Consider the following 22156-nt stretch of genomic DNA (forward strand, 5'->3'; position numbering starts at 1 on the left):
AGACTTAGTGAAATTTCTAGGCCTCATTGTTGACTCCAAACTATTGTGTTTACCACACCTGAGAGACCTAAAAGCCAGAACCCAGAAGGCACTGAACATCTTAAAGTGCCTTAGCCACAGGTCTTGGGGAGTGAACTGGAAGTGTCCATTCCAGTTTTGTAAGGTCTTACTGTGATTGTGGCTAGACTATGAGTGCACAGTCTATGGATCAGCGAGGTCTTCTTATCTGAAGATCATTGGCACTATCCACCACAAGGGGATTAGGCTGGCCATGGGTGCTTAGAGAACCAGCCCATACCTACACTCTGTGCTGAGGCTTGGGAACCATCACCCACCATCTAGTGGCAGCTCCTTATGGTGCAGCAGGCGTGTAAGTTATTCGCTGCTCCAAATTCGCCTGCATACTGTACTGTTGCTCATCCATCTCTGGAATGCCTTTTCTCCTTGCTGAAGTCATGTACCCACAGGCAGTGTGTGTGTTGGAGTCACTTGGTGTGGAGTAAGTACAACTCCAAATCCAGGGTTTTAACTACTTGCCACCCTGATTACTGCAGAGTCCCAGAGTAGATTTAGATTTAGTGCAGTGCAAGGGAGTTTGCACTCATATATAAGTTTTCAATAATTGATTTTATGACATTTTATTGAGCTCCTTAACTCTGTAGCTTTATTTACAGATGGATCTGAACAGGGGGACTCCTTTAGTTGCTCTGTTGTTTTCCTTGATCTTGTCCTCAAGCTCCAACTCCTCGAGACTTTACTATCTTTGATGCAGAATAATATGTGATTTGCAGGCACTGGCATAGATGAGACGTTTCGAATGCTAAATTCCACATCTTTTCCAATTCCATGAGTACCCTTCAGTCTCTTAATCTTGTACCCAGCAGATAAAGTAGCCAAGAACATCCAAGACACTGCTTTCCACATACAACAGTTGGGGAAGGAGGTCCTTTTTCTGGGTACCAGGGCACCTGATATAACAGGGAACAAAAAGGCAGATGTTGCAGAATGATCAGCCAGCCACTTATCCCTGTGCTCTGTTTTAGTTTTCCTCTTGCCGTACTTAGATTTCCTTAGAGATTTCAGAACATCTGAACAATTTTCACACTTTCTTCCATGATGTGAGCTAGTGTGACTACATGGGTGATCATAGGTAAGACTGCTTTTTATCTCTTTTCTCCCATTTTCATTTCTGCTAATTTCATATGGACACTGATAACCTCATCGTTGTCCCCCCTCCACATACGTGGTATTTCTTCCAAATTACAAAGACTCCCATCATGACATTGGGCCCTGTGAAATCATCTTATTCATGGACAGTCATTCTTTGTCATATATAATATTGTGACTGAAGATGTAAGTAATTAACTTTCTATGTTAATTGGTGCATAAATAAATCTTTTATACTTTTGACATACCAGTGGTTGGATCCAGTCATGCAACTGTTTATTGTAAAGAAGTTATGTTCTCAACACTATCAAGGGGAACCATCTAAGTTGCTTCTATCCTACTCCCATGGGAGTATTGCTACCCATCAAACACATTTCATTCCCATCCCCTCACCTATCAACCACTCACAGTGTAAAAGCCTTGCTTTGCTGATTTAATCATCTTCTCTCATATCCAGAAACCTCCTTCATATCTTATAAAATGCATTGTTCTTAACCACCCCCCTTGACTCCTAACATTATGGCAACTTATTCTTTAAAATCAAAACTTAGGTTTAATCATGCTACACTTATGAAGGGTCTGCTTTCCTTTGCTCATCCCCATGTGTAGAAGCATTTCTCCTCCACCCACTTTTCTGATCACAGTCAATCCAAAGCACAAATTCAACCTTGTCTTCTTTAGTTTTCAACATCTCTCAAACTATAATAAACCATCTCTTCCATCCAGACACTCTTTGGTAGCCTTGTAAGAATTCCTCACATTTAACTTGGTTTCTTTCCCCAAAATCCATTCCCAGTGAATCCAAATCACAACTGTTAACAAACAGTTGTACATGACCTGAAGCTAATCATTCTTCCCAATGGCAGGAGCTACTCCGCTGCAGTCATGAAAGGCGGTGATTACATGTCTGAGAGCCTACGAGAGCTTTCCAACACCTTTGCGTATAGATCTTATCTCTGTGATTGCAGATGACAAATTAAACCAGGTACTGTTCACTATGATCCTATACCAAAGTCTTGTATGGCATCTAACAATTCCAGGAAATATTGGCCTCTCCATGCAGGTTCGAGGTTAGAATAGGCCCAATGTATTCCTCACTGTCGTAAGAGGTGATTGAAAGGAGTCTCCTACTTTTCGGCCTTCGGTATTACGGTCACCTTTTAGGATTTGACCTCCACAATTCCAAAATTTTTTAGAAGTGCAGGCCATTTGAAGAAGGACCCATATGTGGTGCATCATGTATCCATCGGGCGCGGAGACCTTCCGCGGCTATTATTGTCATGGCTCTTCTACTCCACCTGTAATCCAGCTATTTGCTATTTGAGTGAGGACACCTTACAGGGTGCATCATCTACATCCTTTGTCCACTGTCCTCATCTGCACCCATGATGATGATGGAGCTCTTCACACACGATGGCCACTGTGGTAGCCAGTCCTTCATAGAGGGGTCATCACGTACCCTCATGGATGTAGCCCGTGACAACACTGAAATTGCACTGCTGATGCCTGAGATGCAAACTCCCCAAATATGCCAAGGAGCAGATGCCTGTGTTCTTGGGGCATCAGGACTCCCAGCAACTGCCATCACACCAGGTGACCTTTGCTGTGGCTGATTGGGTGGCATTAGCGTGGATGATCTGCAATGAAGTGAAGTGGATGAAGTTGTCTGATGCTGGTGGTCAAATTGCTCCAGCAGCCTCTAAATCATTCCCTTCCCTGGCAACATTGTGGGAGGAACTTAGGGCTAAAGATCAAGGAGAAGCATATTCTCCTCAGTACTTAGTTTGTGCATGGTCTGATGGGGAATTCTTGTTGACAACAAAGCCCGTTTTTCTTTTTGGGAACTTAAAGAACAAATTTGGAGAAATGGTGGGAATATCCAAAATGCGGAACAGGTCAGTCCTTATAAAAACGGCATCCCTTGCCCAGCCATGTGCATTACTTGCCTGTGCCAAGCTGGCTGATGTCCTGGTCTCAATTGCCCCCCCTTTCCCCCCCCCCCCCCCCCCCCCCATAAGAGCTTAAACGTAGTCCAGGGAATTATATTCCATAGAGATCTCCTCTTGCAGTCCGATGACAAGTTGTGTCCCAACCTCCTGTGACAAAGTGTACACTTTACCAGGTGTATGTATAGGAGACCTAAGGACAACAGGGTTGCTACCAGTGCCTTCATCTTGGCCTTTGAGGGTGATATGTTGCCTGAAAAGATCAAGTTGATGGTCTGCTGGTGTGATGTCAAACCCTATGTTCCTTTCCCTATGCAGTGCTTCAAATGCTAGAAATTTGGACACATGTCCTCTCGATGTAATGCCAGCCTCACAAGTCAGGAATGCAGACATCTGTCACACAAGAACATTCCTTGTGCCCTCCTCCCATTTGTGTCAACTGCTGAGAGCACTATTCCTTCTGTTCACCAGACTGCACTGTTTATCAGAAAGAGAGGAAGATAATGGAATATAAGACTCTGGATAGGCTGACCTACACGAAGACAAAAAGGAAATGCAAACTTCTCAACGCGGTACACAAGATTTCCTCATATGCTACAGCTATGGCATCACCACCCTTTATGAAAACGGCATCCCTAACAGCTTTGCCTCTTAAAGTGGACCTCTAGGGCCGGCAGACCTTGATGGTTCAGGACACTCATCTTCCCATTGCTCCCCTAACATCTACTTTGGTAGCAATGACCCCCCAGCCATCAGTGACATTGGTCCCCACCCCTTGGCCGGAGAAGTAACAGTAACAGCCTCCTCCAGCTCCTCTTGCAATAAAGGGGTCTATTGGGACATTACCTTCCAAGGCTTGTACTGCTGTGAAGCCAGACACCAGCCAGTGACTGACAGAGCCACAAGGTGCTGGTCATAGGGCCTTGCAATCATCATCGGTTCCTGAGGCAAACTCAGGTAAGCCCTCCCAACCGAAGAAACCAAAAGAGAAGTTAGAGGTTAGAAAGAAGAAAGCCATGAAGAAAAAAGAGACCCCAGTGGCTCCCACACCACTGCTTCCTGCAAGTTCCCATTCTGAAGATGAGGTGGAGATCTTAGTGTCCTCCGAGGACCTAGTTCTCACCGGTGCCTTGTAACCAATGTACACAGAGACCACAAGCCCTCAACAGGTGTATGCAGGCGACCCTGAGACATAAACTGCCTCCTTGGTCCCATCATGCCTTCCCAGGCAACAGAAAGCATCATTCTCCTGTGAAACTGTGGCAGTTTTATCCCCCACCTGGCTGAGCTATGACAACTCTTAAGCATTACACCTGCTTTTCGTGTTGCCCTTCAGGAAATCTGGTTTCCAGCAATGTGGAACCCCCACTCTTCGTGGCTATTTGGGGTATTAAAAATCGCAATGACTGTAACAGGATGTCAGGTGGAGTATGTATATATGTCCTTACCTCTGTCTATAGCAAACCCATGCCACTTCAAACACCTTTAGAAGCTGTGGCTGTCAGGGTGTTGACAACACAGGAAATTACCATCTGCAACTTCTGTCTTCCTCCAGATGGTGAAGTCCCACAACATGTATTGGATACTATAATTTCTTAACTCGCTCCACCTTTTCTAGTTCTGGGTAATTTCAACAACCGTAACCCTTTGTGGGGTGGATCTAAGATTACTGGCTGTGGTAAAGATGTGGAAAGCCACTAACTCAACTTGACCTTTGCCTCCCAAATACAGGTGGCCCCACTGATTTCTGTGTGGCACAGGGCAAATACTCAGCCTCTGAGTTCTCGGTTTGCAGTTGTGGCCTTCTATCGTCTATCCACTGGAGACCTCATGATGACTTGTGTGGTAGTGACCACTTTGCACTCTTCCTGTCCCTCCCGGGCATTCCTCACGTGGACACTTGCCCAGGTGGGCTCTTACCAAGGCTGACTGGGATGCTTTCATGTCTGCTACCTCTGTTGGATCTCCATCGCTTGGTAACATCAGTGTGATGATCCAGAATGTTACTACCACCACTGTTTCTGTGGCTGAATTGCTTGGCTATTCCTTGTTCCTCAGGTTGTCCCCAATGGAAGACAGTGCCTTGGTGGTTGCTGGAAATTGCTGCAGGCATTAGGGATCGGAAGTGGGCACTACGGTGTCGTAAGCAGCACCCATCAATGGAGCAACTCATTGCCTTCAAACGGCTGCATGCCCAGACCTGTCAACTAATCAAAAGATAGAAGCAGGAATGCTGGGAATGGTATGTCCCCAACATTGGAACATGAACTTGTCCTTCCCAGGTTTGGACTAAGCTCAGACACCTTTACAGCTATCAGATCTTTGGAGTTATACATGGGATTTCCACACATGGAGCTGTATACACCGACCCAGATGCAATCACAGAGTGTTTTGCCAAGCATTATGCTCAAACCTCTGCATCTGAGAATTACCACCCTGCCTTTTGTACCCTAAAACAGCAGGTAGAACGACAACACCTATCTTTTACTACATGCCACACTTAGTCTTATAATGCTCCATTCAGTGAGTGATTTCTCAGTGCCCTTGCACATTTCCCTGACACAACCCTTGGACCAGACCACATCCATCTCCAAATGTAGTTAAACATCTGTCAGTGCATTATCAGTGCCACCTCTTCAACCACACCCGGAGTGATATTGAATTCCTATTGCAGTAGCGAGAAAGTATCATTATTCCAGCGCCAAAACAGTAAAAACCCATTAGATATGGATTACTATCATCCTACTAGCCTCACCAATGTTCTGTGCAAGCTGCTCAAATGTATGGTGAGCTGGCAGTTTGTGTTGGCTCCTGAGTCTCGTGGTCTTCTGGTTCCATCCCAGGGCAGTTTTCGCCAAGGTCGCTCCACTATTGACAACTTGGTATATCTGGAGTCTGCCATCATTACCTTATTGCCGACTTTTCCACCTGCTGACGAAAGCCTGTGACACCACTTGATGATGCCACATCCTCACTACATTGCACGGGTGGGATATTCCGGGTCAGCTGCCGATTTTTACACGAAACTTTTTGTCACTCCGCACCTTCAGAGTTCGAGTCAGTGATTCATACAGTTCCACTTGTATCCAAAAGAATGGGATTCTGCAGAGCTCTGTACTTAGTGTCCCACTCTTTTTTTGTGGACATTAATGGTCTAGCAGCAGCTGTGGGGTCCTGACGACTTTTGTGTTTTCCTTTGCTCATCTACTATTGGTGTGGCTGAACATCGACTGCAGGGAGGCATACGAAAGGCGCAGACATGGGCCCTTACCGGCGGCTTTCAGTTTTCAGCCGCCAAGACTTGGGTCATGCACTTCTATCGGTGTCATAAAGCTCACCCGCACCCACAACTTTATCTTGATGACCATCTCCTTAACCTAGTGGACTCTTATCACTTTTTAGGACTGGTTTTCGACACCCAGTTAACTTGGCTTCCCCATCTTTGTCGGCATAAGCAAAAGTTGTGGTAGCACCTTAACATTCTTCAATGCCTGAGTCACACCAACTGGGATGCAGGTCGCCCTACTCTGTTGCAGCTGTATAAAACCCTTGTACAGTTCCGCCATGACTATAGCATATAGTTCAGCGTCGCTCTCAACATTGCAGATACTGGACCCTATACATCATTGTAGAGTTTGACTTGTGATGGTAGCTTTCCGTACGAGCCCAGTGAACAGCCAACTGAGATTCCTCCATTGCTGATTAGTCAATGACAACTGCTCACCAGTTATACCGCACTTATTCACAGCTCGCCTAACCATCCAAGTTACCACCTCCTTTTCCCTGACATAACGATCCACATCCCAAAATGCCAACCCAGATCAGGGATTACAGTTGCAGTATGTATCCAATCCCTTCTCACTGAACTCGAGTCTTTCCCTCTGCCACCTCTCCTCCAGGTCCACTCATTTACACCTCCATGGTGTATACCTTGACAACAGCTTCGCCTGGACCAATAACAAATCCCAAAAGAGTCAGTACACCCTGCAACCCTCCATCACTTGTGTCTCTCTGTTCTTGATGTGCCCCAGGATTCACTGGTAGTTTACATTGATGGCTCAATACTTGATGGTCATGTTGGGTTTGCTTATGTTCATGGAGGACCTGCTGCACAGTGCTTATTGCCAGATGACTGCATTGTTTTCACTGCAGAGCTGATAGTTATCCCTGGTGCTCTTGAGCATATCTGATCAAGTGCCGGCGAGTCCTTCCTTATTTATGATGATTCCTTGAGCGCCTTACAAGCTCTCTTACCAGTGCTATCCTTGCCGTCCTTTGGTAATGGCCATCCAAGAGTCCGTATACATCCTCAAACAATGTGGACGGTCAGTGGTCTTCATATGGACCCCGGGACACGTCAGAATCCCGGGAAATGAACTTGCTGACAGGCTACCCAAAGAGGCTACTTGTACACTGCAAGTTTTTTGGGTTCTGGAATACAGAATGGCACTTGCTGACTTTGCTGAATAAGTTACATATGGTAAAGGAGACAGTGACTGTGTCGAGGCCCCTCATGCGAGTCTCGTGTAAGGACTCCATTGTCCTTTGTCGGCTCTGCATCAGCCTACTTAGCTGACTCATGTTCAACTCCTATGTCACAAGGACCCACATCAGTGTTGCTGTGGACTGTACAGTTTCAGACAAGGTCCTCCAACTTATTGTTCAGCCCTGCAGTTAACATTTTGTTGATCAGTTCGCCTGTCAGTACGATGCAGAAGCACGCTATGGCCACCTGAACACCTTCCTTCAGGAGACAGGAATTAACTGAATGGAATGACCTGCATATATGATGACGTGCCCATGGTTGAGCATGCTTGGCACCAGTTGAAACTTGCAATGTGCTGTTGCAAGAATTCTTGTCACACAATGGGTGACCTCAGTTCAGTCACCGAACAGTGGGTTAGGCTTGAACAGCAATGTCTCTGATATCTTCTGGGCAGCATACCAAAGAGGATCCAAACAACTTACAATGCAAAGAGGGGAGGAACATGGTACTGAATGTTACCCAGCAGTAGATTTTTATTTTAAAGGTGTGCAAGGATGTGCACTTTCAAACAGACTGCCTTTATTTTGGTTGTTGTTTTGTTTTTATTTAACAGTAAAATTATGTTTTTAGTTTCATAATGCTTATCCTTCCAGCCACTGCTTCCTCTGGATCTAAATCAAACACAAATTTGTTGGTCTGCAGATGAGTAAAACTATTTTTGAGCATTTTGCATAGAAGAAGATTATAAATATATTTTCATACTACTTCACATCAGTAAAAAACCATAAGCCACATCTAATATAAGGGGCGTTCAAAAAGAAACGAGCCAGAGGCATAATTACAAAAACCAGTACCTGTATGTTATAAGTATTCACCCTGGCTGTTGAGACACCTGTCCCACTGTGACACAAGGTGGTGAATTGCTGTCTCTGAATTCCAGACTGAATTAGGACTAATCTGTGAAAACAACATTGTGTAAAGTAATAGGGGATAATATGGATCTCTTTCAAGTAGTTCATAATTTAAATTTAAAGCACAGCAGCAGGAATAATATGTTGGGCAAAATAGACCGGTAAATATTTGTTTTGTGTTTTGATGGGCATTGTAGTTCCGTTGCATAGTGTTTTGTCTTGCTTTTAATTGCAATGAAGTACAAAATTATGGTGATAAATGTGTATAAAATTATATAATGTATTTAGGTTTAAGTATTTAAATCTTATAAAAATTGTGAACGAATTGTGGCCATGTTTAGGGATTATTTTGACTAATGTAGTGTCACGTGACCCGACTCAGGACTGTGGATATGAGCGGGAAAATCGGGGTCTTTGGTCATTGTCCGTTGTGGTGGTATGTTGGGAGCGGCAAAGTGCCGTGAGTGTAAGCATGGACGACAGTGTATGTGAAGGAACAACATGAAAGTGTGTAGGTGTGAGACAATAAACAGTGTACGAATTGCACCGATTATTATTATTTATACAGATCGGATTTATTTGTTAACTTAAAAATGCATGGCCACAAGGTTAAAGTGTTTCTTTTGAATAAATAAGTTTCAGTCTGAACATGTATAGTTAAATTCACTGTTGTTCAAAAGCTAGCCAATATATGACTCAATAGTAGGGGCACAAATGCAACCGTTCACTACTAACCCCCCTTTTGCAGATGAGCCACGTGAAAAATAGGTAGTGAACGAGCCCGAGTACAGTTGCAATTGGACTACTGTTCAACCATCCAGGTGGCATGTTGATGACTCCACTCAAGACATTCCCTTCTGTGAAGATGCATCAGAGGTTGACATACAGCAGGTCTCCAACAATAAAGGTCACTCTGCCGAAGTCTTCTGCACACCATTTGCCTTGATACAAAATGTCCAGTGTATCCTGCAAGCTAATGTCCCAGTAACCATGCAGGGCTAGGGCAGTACTGCCGTGCCCTTATAGCCAAGTAGTCATAGTCTCTTCTGAAGTCATATGTGGTCAACTCTGCCCTGGTCTGCGGGATACAGTTTCAGTCTCTATGAACTGTTGACACATCCAAGAAACAACAGAACAATTCACATTAAGCCATTGGGCCACATCAGTTTGCAGCTGCCCTGCTTTCTTTCTTTCTATGGCCCTCTACAGCAGAGAATGTGGTAGGCAACTTCTCTGAGGCATACTGCATTGTTTGTGACAGTGTACACAGCGATTTTGGATGTAGGGCTACCCAGCAAACACTACCTCGTTTCACAAATGCCATTACGTCATCATTGGCATGTTTGTCCGTTGACTGGAATACCTGGCATGTTTGTCCGTTGACTGGAATACCATCTTCCATGCAGAACACATATCGTACGGACATCTCGTTGACAGTTTGTATGATTATATTGTGAATTAGACACAGAATGGAGAAACACAGTTTGTTGCTTTGTTTTTGGACACCAGTGTATGTCACGATACCATCATAACAAATTAATGCTGCTGTAACACCTGTGTTTGCTCAAAGTGCAGTTTTGTAACTAAACCACCTCTAATTGATTTCAGAGGTACAATGTAGGGTATAACAGAAGACGAATTGTTAAAATAATTTAAATTCATTCTCTAGGCTAAACAGGTTTTGAAACCTGATCTCAGAACTAATGGAGTTGCACAATGTTTTGTTGGTGAACCCCTAAGAAAATGTGTCTGGAGAAAATTGTAGCAGATTTAAGAAATATTAGGTTACCTACATCAGACTGCTTTTCAAATTGTGAAATTTGTCCATAAACACATTAATGTAGTGCACTGTTTAACAATGAAGAGCTGTCTGCATGCAACAGAACAAGGCAGGAATACAGTGAAATGCCTTGCGGGCAGCCATTGTGTGTGTGTCTGGCAATAGCATGGTGGACACTTGAAGTGTCCATGGCCCATGTGGCTGAGTTGGAACAGCCTACAATAAGCATTTGCACAAACTGTATGTTTAAACCAGATTGAAAACCTGTTTGAGGCTGAAACAGGTAAGGCCGCAAATGGTTCAGCAGCTGCAACTATATGATAAGTAATGATAATACCCTGTAGTGTTTATGTGTTACATGGTATGGGAGACAGCAGTTAACATCAATTTCTCGTAGAGAAATTAAATTTTAATAAGATCCATTAAAGTGAAATGCAGTATCTACAGTTTCTTTTGCTTAAGGTACTACCAGGTTTTTTAGAAATCGGGGCATATTTCACTACTGGTTGGTTTCTCAAATAAACAGCGACAGTGCTACCAGCTGGACTGGATTTCATCACATTTCCTCAATTTTGTTTCTTGTGAAAGTGGATAGGACATTTCAAAGCCGCTAACTCGACCTGATAGTATCATGCTGCCCTGATAGCAATATATCAGCTAGTCAGCTGTTCGTTTTTCATGTTGACTTCCAACAAAAACAGAGCCCATAATTTTTGTGTCATGCTACCCAGAGATCCATTCCCCCACAGTTTTAGGTGCAGACAGATATTCAAGTAAGGTAAATGATCAAATGTTCCCAGTGTGTAAAAAGCAAGAAAGGAAATAGTCCCAAAGCACTGTCCAAATTGAGCCCAAGAAGCGAACATACTGTACACTTCAGCAGCCATACAGTTTATCCTAAATCAGTTGTCATTAGTTAAAGGACTACTACGCAAAAGAAAGTTTAGTATTCAAGCTCTGTGTAGATGAAACAGGCAGCCAACATAGATCAGCAAATGATTGTGTCACCCTGGTGGACTTGCTGAAAACCCTCCCAACACAAGACAAAACAAATTGCACTTCATTCACTGGTCTTCCCCCCCCCCCCCCCCCCCTTTCATCTTAAAGTGTGAATTGCCACCCCAAATATTAGGATTAACATTGAAAAATCTAATTTTGGCAGTGCAGTCATATTCTGTAAGCAGTATGTTACTCGGACATATTTATCAATACTTTAAATTTATTTGAAGATATACTTTTCAAATCATTGTGAAGTCTGTACTTCAAAGAGTATTTTGCAGTGCATCACATGCTAAAGATTCCTTTAACTCTATTCACTACAGGAGAAATGTCTTGATGGAAACCATTTTCATTTTTAATCACAATGCCACTGCTTAAACATCATGGAATGAGCTGCAGCAAGGCAGTTACCATTTTCGATTCCAAGCCGTCACAGTCATTCATATTCTTGTTGCATGTTTGTGAACAGATGTGTGGTTATAGGAGAGTGTGCGTTTGTTATGGATGTCTACACCTTGTTCATATTCTTTGTGGCATTCCAGAACCAGTTAGGCAGAGGGTTCCAAGTGGGCCTACCAGTCATGTTCCTTTAATATTTTATGTGTGATATTTGCATACTGCATGACATACGTTTTTTTAGCTTCCTGCACCTTAAAAAACAAGATCAAAAAGAACTAGCATAAGAAATCTTCATTGTTATGTCCCGGTTCCTCTCCACACCATCCCTTTGAATTGTAGTACATATCCAGTCCTCTATGCCTTGAATATATGGCAATTTAACTGTGTGGTCTACGTTCTTTCTTTTTCTTTCTTTTACACCATTTAAGTCTTTTCTAGTCATGTGGTATAATAGTGCCCATCAGCTGATCTCTTCTCACTTTATTAACTGCGTAACATCATCATCATCTTAAAGCAACATTTTAATGAAGTTCTTATTCCTCTCTATGAAAACAGTCCATAATATATAAAAGATCACTTCCTACAAGAAACTTTGTTAATTTGAGGTGACAAGAAGGTGGCACTATTATCCAGTCAGTAAACTCCGGTTTCATCGGTGCAGGTTGCTGATAATATTTGGATTCCCTAATATTCGTTTATGCAAGACATTCAGTTTCGAGAATACATTTCATGTCCTCTACCAGTTACATATCTATAAGGGGCATTCAAAAAGAAACAAGCTGGAGGCATAATTACAGAAACCAGGATCTGTATGTTAGAAGTATTGACCCTGGCTGTTGAAATGCTTGTCCCACTGTGACACAAGGTGGTGAATGACTGTCTCATAATATTCCCAGGGCTGCGTTGTTAACCAGTTCCACACCTACAGCTGCCTCTGTTCTTCATTTAGCTTTTCGTAGGCTGCCTTGCCATTTGTCTGTTCTTCTTCTATGTTGTAGGCTTCTGTTGTGTGTTGTGCAACAATCAGCAGATGTCTGCAGGTTGAATTGTTCACAAGATTTGCCATGCTATTGAAAGAGGGAGACCAAGAGATCAATACACTAAGCAGATTCAGAAGGATGTAGGTTGCAGTAGGTACTGGGAGATGAAGAAGCTTGCACAGGATAGAGTAGCATGGAGAGCTGCATCAAACCAGTCTCAGGACTGAAGACCACAACAATTGAAAAACATCCTCCAGTTCTAGCAATGTGAAGTTGCAGACTGCAGGTGTAATGTGCATTAAGAGATAAATACTCTACCTCTGAGATCACTTCATCACTTCTAGTTATTTTACTTGTTTTCCCACACACTGTCCCTTACGGGATCTTGTGGTATCACCAAATCTACTGATGGTATATTAGTATTAGTTTCAACATTATCACATTTAAAGAACGGGGCAGTTATTCCACATTTTGTAAGTTTCATTGCGTCCATTTTCAGTGTTTGTTCCTCTGTTTCAGTAGATAGATTGACAACAATCGTTTACAATTTGTACCACTGCTCAGTGTGGGGTTGCAAAGCATATAATTTAAACCACCACTCTGTATAACATTACCAGAGCAAATTAAACATTTTCAATTGATTGTTGCCGATATTCTAAAAATTTAATTGATATTCATAAAGTTTGATGTATTGTTATCTAATGAAGAATTGTTCTTGCAATGGAAATAACTTAGTATGACTTTCTTATGATGATACTTTATTGCAACCTTCAGTTTGATAAATGTGTTAGAAATTTTTTAGTAGAAAGTAGGTAGGGCACTTAACTTTTTCTGGCAGTTCCTTCCTTTTATCATAATGAGCTGTCAGGTCTAAAACCCTCTTTTGTAAGGATACTACACAGCCATTTGCCATTACAGATTCAGCCATATAGGAGGAGATTGTAGCAGGTGAATGTGCAATTCAGTAATTTCCCCTCTTCTATTTCTCTGCTATTCCACCTACCCCCCCCCCTCCCTCCTCAAACCTACCAACTACACCTAGCAGCCCTATCCTGTGCCCCACCACATTCCTGCATGCTCCCACAAGTAGCACTACACCCGCCCTCCCCCTACCCTGCTATCCCCTCCCCTCCCCTCCCCAGCTGCCTCCTTTCGCACTAGCCAGATTGCTTTTTTCATCAGGTGCAATTGCTCGCAGTCCTGCCTTGGTGGCCACAACAGTGGTCATGTATGTGTGGGAGTTGTGCTTGTGAGAATGTGTGTGTGTGTTTTATATGTTAGAAAAAGGCCTTTTGGCCAAAAGTACACATTTATAGCAGTCTTTTTGTTGTGCCTGTCTGTGACTCAATATCTCCTCTATTTGGTGAGTAGCAATCTATTCTTTTCATAATGTTACCTTCATTCAATAACACATGTGTATTATTTGACTAACTTATGAGAAGGAGAGAATTTTACATCATTGTTTAAAAAAACCTTGTTTCTCAAATTAATCTTTCAAAATTTGTAGAATGTTTCCAACTAATGTATGTGCTAAGTCTTTCAATGGTAACATCAGTGAGCATCATAGCATCAAGAGCTTACCACGCTAATAGTCCATGGTCTGTTGAATCACAGCCCATCAGGCTGGTAAGCTCTTTGTGTGTCCTTTTCCAACTGGGCTGTATTATTCATGTTTACAGTTGCCCTGTCCTTGAGAGTTTTTGCAATTTTGTCAGTAACAAAGTATCTTTTGTAGCAGTTGTAAAACTGACAAAGGACATAGAGGAAATCTTAAATTTTATTTCAGCTAGAATAACTTACAATACATTCTGATACAATATGTATAAATATTGTAGAAATAGGATTTAAATGCTTTTGTGTGTTGCTGATTCACATAAAATTTAATAAAATACTTTTAAAACTATCAGACTGAATAATACAATGTTGTTTACTATATCCATACTACCAGTAATTTGTCATAAACTGTATACATATATATCTCTTTTTTCTTTTTTTTTAAGGGAGAGAAAGCATAAATCAGGTGGAACATCTTTGGAAATAAATGCACGAACTACTCCTAAGTGTGAAAAAACTGGCCCCACAGTGCATTTAATTCAGCACGAAGTCACAACTACTGAGAAAAACATTGTGAAACAACCTTTTGGAAATACAGCAGTGATAATAAATGTAAGTGTGTAGGCTTTTTTCCTTCACTTAGCCCCATCCTATTATTAATCACTTTCAGCCCTCCACATTTAATTTGCTCTGGAGGCAAGCAAAGAACCAGGAAGCAGTTTTCTGTGAGACTCAACAGCAGCACACCATGGCTTCACGTATGGTTTTTTATGGCATCTTTGCAACATGAAAATATGGTGATAGAACTACTCTCTGTCATTAAACAGCTAGGAGTGTTTTCCAACAGTAAATCACTTAGTCCTTTTGCATATCCTTGGTGACATTTTTGGATATCATTCTCTTCTCACAGAGGCCTACATTCACACATGGCCAACCACTAAATTAAATTCCTACTCATGCTCTTAAGTATATCTTATTTATTCAAATCAACTTACACACATTGCAATAAGTAATGTAAAAATTACAATAACTACTAAAAACTTAAACTAAAGGAACAGATACCTGTTTTGTCTGTTACACTTTTTTTTTTATTGAACCATGGATCTTGCTGTTGGTGGGGAGGCTTGCATGCCTCAGCGATACAGATAATAGGTTCAACCATAGGCCAGACAAACGTGTGGTTCCTGAAGAGAGGCAGCAGCTTTCAAGTAGTTGCAGGGGCAACAGTCTGGATGATTGACTGATCTGGCCTTGTAACATTAAACAAAACGGCCTAGCAGTGCTGGTACTGCAAACGGCTGAAAGCAAGGGGAAACTAAAGCCATAATTTTTCCCAGGGTTACTGTATGGTTAAATGATGATGGCATCCTCTTGGGTAAAATATTTAAGAGGTAAAATAGTCCCCCATTTGGACCTCCGTGCGGAGACTACTCAAGAGGACGTCATTATCAGCAGAAAGAAAACTGGCGTTCTACGGATTGGGGCGTGGAATGTCATGTCACTTAATCGGGCAGGTAGGTTAGAAAATTTAAAAAGGGAAATGGATAGGTTATAGTTAGATACAGTGGGAATTAGTGCAGTTCAGTGGCAGGAGGATCAAGACTTCTGGTCAGGTGAATACAAGGTTATAAATACAAAATCAAATAGGGGTAATGCAGGAGTAGGATTAATAGTGAATCAAAAAAATAGGAGCTTGGGTAAGCTACTACAAACAGCATAGTGAACACATTATTGTAGCCGAGATAGACACGAAGCCCACACCTACCACAGTATTACAAGTTTATATGCCAACTAGCTCCACAGATTATGAAGAGATTGAAGAAATGTATGGTGAGATAAAAGAAATAATTCAGATAATGAAGGGAGATGAAAATTTAAATAGTTATGGGGGACTGGAATTCAATAGTAGGAAAAGGAAGATAAGGAAAAGTAGTAGGTGAATATAGAATGGGAGTAAGGAATGTAAGAGGAAGCTGCCTAGTAAAATTTTTCACGGAGCATAACTTAATCATAGTTAACACCTGGTCTAAGAATCATGAAAGGAGGTTGTATACGTGGAAGAGGCCTGGAGACACTGGAAGGTTTCAGATAGATTATATAATGGTAAGACTGAGATTTAGGAACCAGGTTTTAAATTGTATAGACATTTCCAGGGGCAGATGTGGACTCTGAGCATAGTCTATTGCTTATGAACTGCAGAAAGACCTAAGTCAAAACAAGGCCCCAGAAGTGGCCAACATTCCATTAGAACTACTGATAGTCTTGGGAGAGTCATCCCTGGCAAAAATCTACCATCTGTTGAGCAAGATTCATGAGACAGGCGAAATACTCTCAGATTTCAAGAAGAATATAATAATTCCAATTCCAAAGAAAGCAGGTGTTGACAGATGTGAAAATTACCAAACTATCAGTTTAATAAGTCACGGCTTAAAATACTAACACGAATTCTTTACAGACGAATGAACAGACTAGTAGATGCTGACCTCAAGGAAGATCAGATTGGATTCCATAGAAATGTTGAAACATGTGAGGCAATACTGACCCTATGAATTATCTTGGATGATAGATTAAGGAAAAGCAAACCTACATATCTAGCATTTGTAGAGAAAGTTTTTGACAATTTTGACTGGAATACTCTCTTTCAAATTCTGAAGGTGGCAGGGATCAAATACAGGGAGTGAAGGGCTATTTACAATTTGTACAAAAATCAGATGGCAGTTATAAGAGTTCAGGGGCACGAAAGGGAAGCAGTGGTTGCGATGGGAGTGAGACAGGCTTGTAGCCTGTCCCTAATGTTATTCAATCGGTATATTGAGCAAGCAGTAAAGGAAACAAAAGAAAAGTTCAGAGTAGGTATTAAAATCCATGGAGAAGAAATAAAAACTTTGAGGTTCGCCAATGACATTGTAATTCTGTCAAAGACAGCAAAGGACTTGGAAGAGCAGTTGAACGGAATGGACAGTGTCTTGAAAGGAGGATATAAGATGAACATCAACAAAAGCAAAACGAGGATAATGGAATGTAGTTGAATTAAGTCAGGTGATGCTGAGGGAATTAGATTAGGAAATAAGACACTTAAAGTAGTAAAGGAATTTTGCTATTTGGGGAGCAAAATAACTGATGATGGTCGAAGTGGAGAGGATATAAAATGTAGACTGGCAATGGAAAGGAAAGCGTTTCTGAAGAAGAGAAATTTGTTAACATTGAGTATAGCTTTAAGTGTCAGGAAGTCTTTTCTGAAAGTATTTGTATGGAGAGCAGCCATGTATGGAAGTGAAACATGGACGATAAATAGTTTAGACAAGAAGAGAATAGAAGCTTTCAAAATGTGATGCTACAGAAGAATGCTGAAGATTAGACGGGTAGATCATGTAACTAATGAGGGGGTACTGAATAGAATTGGGGAGAAGATGAATTTGTGGCACATCTTGACTAGAAGAAGGGACTGGTTGGTAGGACATGTTCTTAGGCATCAAGGGATCGCCAGTTTAGTATTGGAGGGCAACGTGGAGGCTAAAAATTATAGAGGAAGACCAAGAGATGAATGCACTAAGCAGATTCAGAAGGATGTAGGTTGCAGTATTTACTCAGAGATGATGAAGCTTGCACAGGATAGAGTAGCATGGAGAGCTACATCTACATCTACATTTATACTCCACAAGTCACCCAATGGTGTGTGGCGGAGGGCACTTTACGTGCCACTGTCATTACCTCCCTTTCCTGTTCCAGTCGCGTATGGTTCGCGGGAAGAACGACTGTCTGAAAGCCTCCGTGCGCACTCTAATCTCTCTAATTTTACATTCGTGATCTCCTCGGGAGGTATAAGTAGGGGGAAGCAATATATTCGATACCTCATCCAGAAACGCACTCTCTCGAAACCTGGCGAGCAAGCTACACCGCGATGCAGAGCACCTCTCTTGCAGAGTCTGCCACTTGAGTTTGTTAAACATCTCCGTAACGCTATCACGGTTACCAAATAACCCTGTGACGAAACGTGCCGCTCTTCTTTGGATCTTCTCTATTTCCTCTGTCAACCCGATCTGGTACGGATCCCACAATGATGAGCAATACTCAAGTATAGGTCGAACGAGTGTTTTGTAAGCCACCTCCTTTGTTGATGGACTACATTTTCTAAGGACTCTCCCAATGAATCTCAACCTGGTACCCGCCTTACCAACAATTAATTTTATATGATCATTCCACTTCAAATTGTTCCGCACACATACTCCCAGATATTTTACAGAAGTAACTGCTACCAGTGTTTGTTCCGCTATCATATAATCATACAATAAAGGATCCTTCTTTCTATGTATTCGCAATACATTACATTTGTCTATGTTAAGGGTCAGTTGCCACTCCCTGCACCAAGTGCCTATCTGCGGCAGATCTTCCTGCATTTCGCTACAATTTTCTAATGCTGCAACTTCTCTGTATACTACAGCATCATCCGCGAAAAGCCGCATGGAACAAACTGCATCAAACCAGTCTCCGGACTGAAGACCACAACAACAACAACAACATGTCACTGTGGGCCAGCCATTCGGTAGTGAGGTTGTGGATGTCTCTTAACGCACTCCTGAAGGATGTATTGGGGCAAACCACAGCCAGGTAACTGTTTGCCCTTCAGCTCCACATCTGTCACATTGGAGATATTTTGAAGCTCCCCACTGAGTTAGGCTCTTCTTTCAGATACAATGGTTGTGCAAATCCTATTGATTTTCCACCACTGTGTTCAAGGAAGAGAGAATCCTGATACTTTCAAAGTAAGATCTGTCATGAGATGGGAGTTCGTGACATTCTTATCTTGCTGACATGATGTTCAGTGATCATTCACATTGAGTTAGCTGGCGACTGTTACAGAAGGATGTCTTGACTTCAGTCTTAATTGCTGCTGTTGAAGAAAATCTGTACCAAAATGAATGAGAAGGCATGGGTTGGCACTATATTTTTACAATTGTGATTTGAGGGCTGCCAGTTGTCTAGTTTGGGGAGGTGCCATCTTGCTTAGTAATAGTAACCACTGAATCAGAGTTGTTCTAATAGTTCCAATTGTGGCTTGCATTGCCTGGTTTAGCTGTGTATCGACAAGATTGGCATGCACGTATTGAACTAGATAGGAGCCGAGTATGCTGCAGTTGAGTGTACAAGGGGTATTGTGCTAAGTCTTAAATTTTCAGCTTTAGCACACCATGATGTATTGGTATCTTCTGAATCAGGTTAGTTCTAGTTTTGATTTTTTGCTGCTAATTTTTCCAGGTGTTGTTTGCAGATGTGTTCTGTCGAGAGAAACACCAAGGTACGCAGGGTGTGGATTATGTTTCATTTTGACTCCACAATAGTGAACAACTAGAATTCTTTTGAGCTTCTGCATTGTTAAGATGAAGTGATGTTATTTCAGTTTTGTTTGGTTGCGGCTGGAGCCCCCACTTTTTGAAATATTCCCAGATGATGTCAGTGCATCCTCAGTTTCGGCAGAGTTTGAGCTTTGGATACCAACAGCAATATCATCCACATACATGAATCTCTGAAATGTTGTTTGTGGTATATCTGATACATATATATTAAACATTACAGGAGCTTGTACAGATCCTTGTGGTAGGCCATTTTGTAGGCTATGGAAAATACTTGACTTCCCATTGAAATGTACTTGGAAAAGTCTGTCATTGAACATCACGTTAAGTAGGAGCATTTGCAAGGAATAAGTTTGTACACCTAGAGTATTAGTCCTTCTTTCAAAACTGTATCAAGGGATGAACTTAATATATGCAGCAAATGTTTTGAGTTGTTGGAATCCTCTGTCTATGTAGGTTGTGAGCAAGGGGATCAGACTGCAGTAGCTTCTTCCCAGCATAGTGACATCTTTCTGTATTGATGTGCTATTGTTTACAATGGGTGATAGACGTGCATAAAGTATTCTTTCAAGTATCTTGAAGCACACACTTAAAAGTGCAATTGGTGTGTAACTTTCTGGCAAAGGCTTGTTTTTCCCAGGCTTTGGGATAGAGATAACTTGGCTTCTCTTGAAAGCTTTTGGTTTATTTATTTATGTGGCTCACATGCAGTGTAAAAATACAGGTAAAGCTTTTGGTAACTTGCCTATTCACAGAATATCATAGTATAAATGTAAAAGCCATTGTTGCCTGTATGGACCAATGAATTCAAGGTACATGTTGCCTAGTTCTGCGGCTTTTCTACATTTTATTAGGTTGATTGCAGTATTGAGTCCTTCTGTTGTGATAAGGTATATAATAGAAAAGAGCTGTTGGTAGCTTCTACGAAAGTCGCTAATTGCATACCTCACTTCTCTATTTTCTGCCTTTTCAATGATGGTCTTCAATAGATGATGATGTTTTTTTTTTTTTTTTTTTTTTTTTTTTTTTTTTTTTTTTTTTTTTTTTTTTTTTTTTGCTGTGACTTCTCGCTCAGGGGAGTCAATAGAAACTGTGGATGTTTGTGTCCAGTTTCTAGTTTACATAGTAAAGTCCATGTGCTTGGCTGTTGTATTTAAAAGCTAGCCCTTCCAGTGTTCATTTCCATCTAATTTTTCTTACTGCAAAACTAGAAACTGTACAAAAAAAAAAAAAGCAGAAATTATATGAATAAACAGAATAGTGAATTTCCAGTGGAGTGTTTGTATCCCTCAAAGTAACCAAGAAATCTATGAAGTAGGATTAGCAACTCCAGTCATAAGATTTTTTTTAATTAAAAAAAAAAAAAAAAGGGTCAGTTGTGGCCTCATTCAAACCCATTTTCAGGTGACATCAGGGACGTGTTCAACATGTTGTTCAACCGATTGAATGTTTACTGGATATAAACCCTCGGAAATACAGAGTATGCAGCAGGAACCAATCTGATAGTTTTATTGGGGTCCCGAGTTCAAGTCTCGGTCCGGCACACAGTTTTAATCTGTCAGGAAGTTTCATATCAGCGCACACTCCGCTGTAGAGTGAAAATTTCATTCTAGAAACATCCCCCAGGCTGTGGCTAAGCCATGTCTCCACAATATCCTTTCTTCCAGGAGTGCTAGTTCTGCAGGGTTCGCAGGAGAGGTTCTGTGAAGTTTGGAAGGTAGGAGACGAGGTACTCGTGGAATTAAAGCTGTGAGGACGGGGCGTGAGTTGTGCTTGGGTAGCTCAGTCGGTAGAGCACTTGCCCGCGAAAGGCAAAGGTCCCGAGTTTGAGTCTCGGTCCGGCATACAGTTTTAATCTGCCAGGAAGTTTGATAGTTTTATTGTCAATACTAAAAACAGGTATCTACCACTGGAAGAGTTACATGTAGGGAAGCCTTAGGTAGGACCCGGACCAGAAAATGTGCAGTATACTTTAGCCAAGATCTGGAAGCCTAAGAATGTGCAAAAGTTAGGAGAAAGAAAGACCTGATGCTAGGTAGTAGCCATGGGCAAGATTTAGGACCTCAGTTGCAGAGAAGCTTAGGGACAGCTTACCAGCCCACCAGCATTTTCAAATCAGTTGTAGTTCTAAGAAAAGTGATACAGGATTTAAGGCACTTATGTGTTTTCCAAAAGAGGACTATTTAGTGATAGTGCGGCAGAAAACAGTTTGGACAGGCATGGGGCATATGACATCAGTGGTGCCCTGGACAAGATACCTTCCCTGACTCGTGGTACCAATGTAGACTTTCTTGAGCTGTTCTGGCATCTTGACCAGCCACACCTTCATGGAACAGTGGGGCAGATTAATGTGGGAGTAGAGATGGGACTGAAGGCTCTGGTATCAGTTGGCACTATTAGTAGATGTGGTTTCACAAGGCATGGCTTACACCTAAGTAGGACTGGGAGGGAAGATTGGTACAGCTGATTCATGAAGGTGTAGGAGGTGGATCTCAGGCAACGCATAATCAAATAGCTGTTGTCATAGGTAGGAAAAGTAGGTCTTTTTTAGGATAAATCCAGACAACAGGTTCCCATGTCTAA

General features: G+C 41.8%; 1 protein-coding gene across 1 annotated transcript in view; it reads left to right on the top strand.

Annotated features, from left to right (window-relative positions):
* LOC126414371 (zinc finger protein 64-like) overlaps positions 1 to 22156 on the top strand; it is a 111711-nt gene that overhangs the window by 86536 nt on the left and 3019 nt on the right. The window contains exon 10 of the mRNA XM_050083340.1: positions 14669 to 14834. Within this exon, the coding sequence (XP_049939297.1) occupies positions 14669 to 14834 (166 nt within the window). The remainder of the gene's footprint in view (positions 1 to 14668; positions 14835 to 22156) is intronic.

Source organism: Schistocerca serialis, chromosome 1, assembly GCF_023864345.2.
Source record: "Schistocerca serialis cubense isolate TAMUIC-IGC-003099 chromosome 1, iqSchSeri2.2, whole genome shotgun sequence".
Classification (NCBI taxonomy): Eukaryota; Metazoa; Arthropoda; class Insecta; order Orthoptera; family Acrididae; genus Schistocerca; species Schistocerca serialis.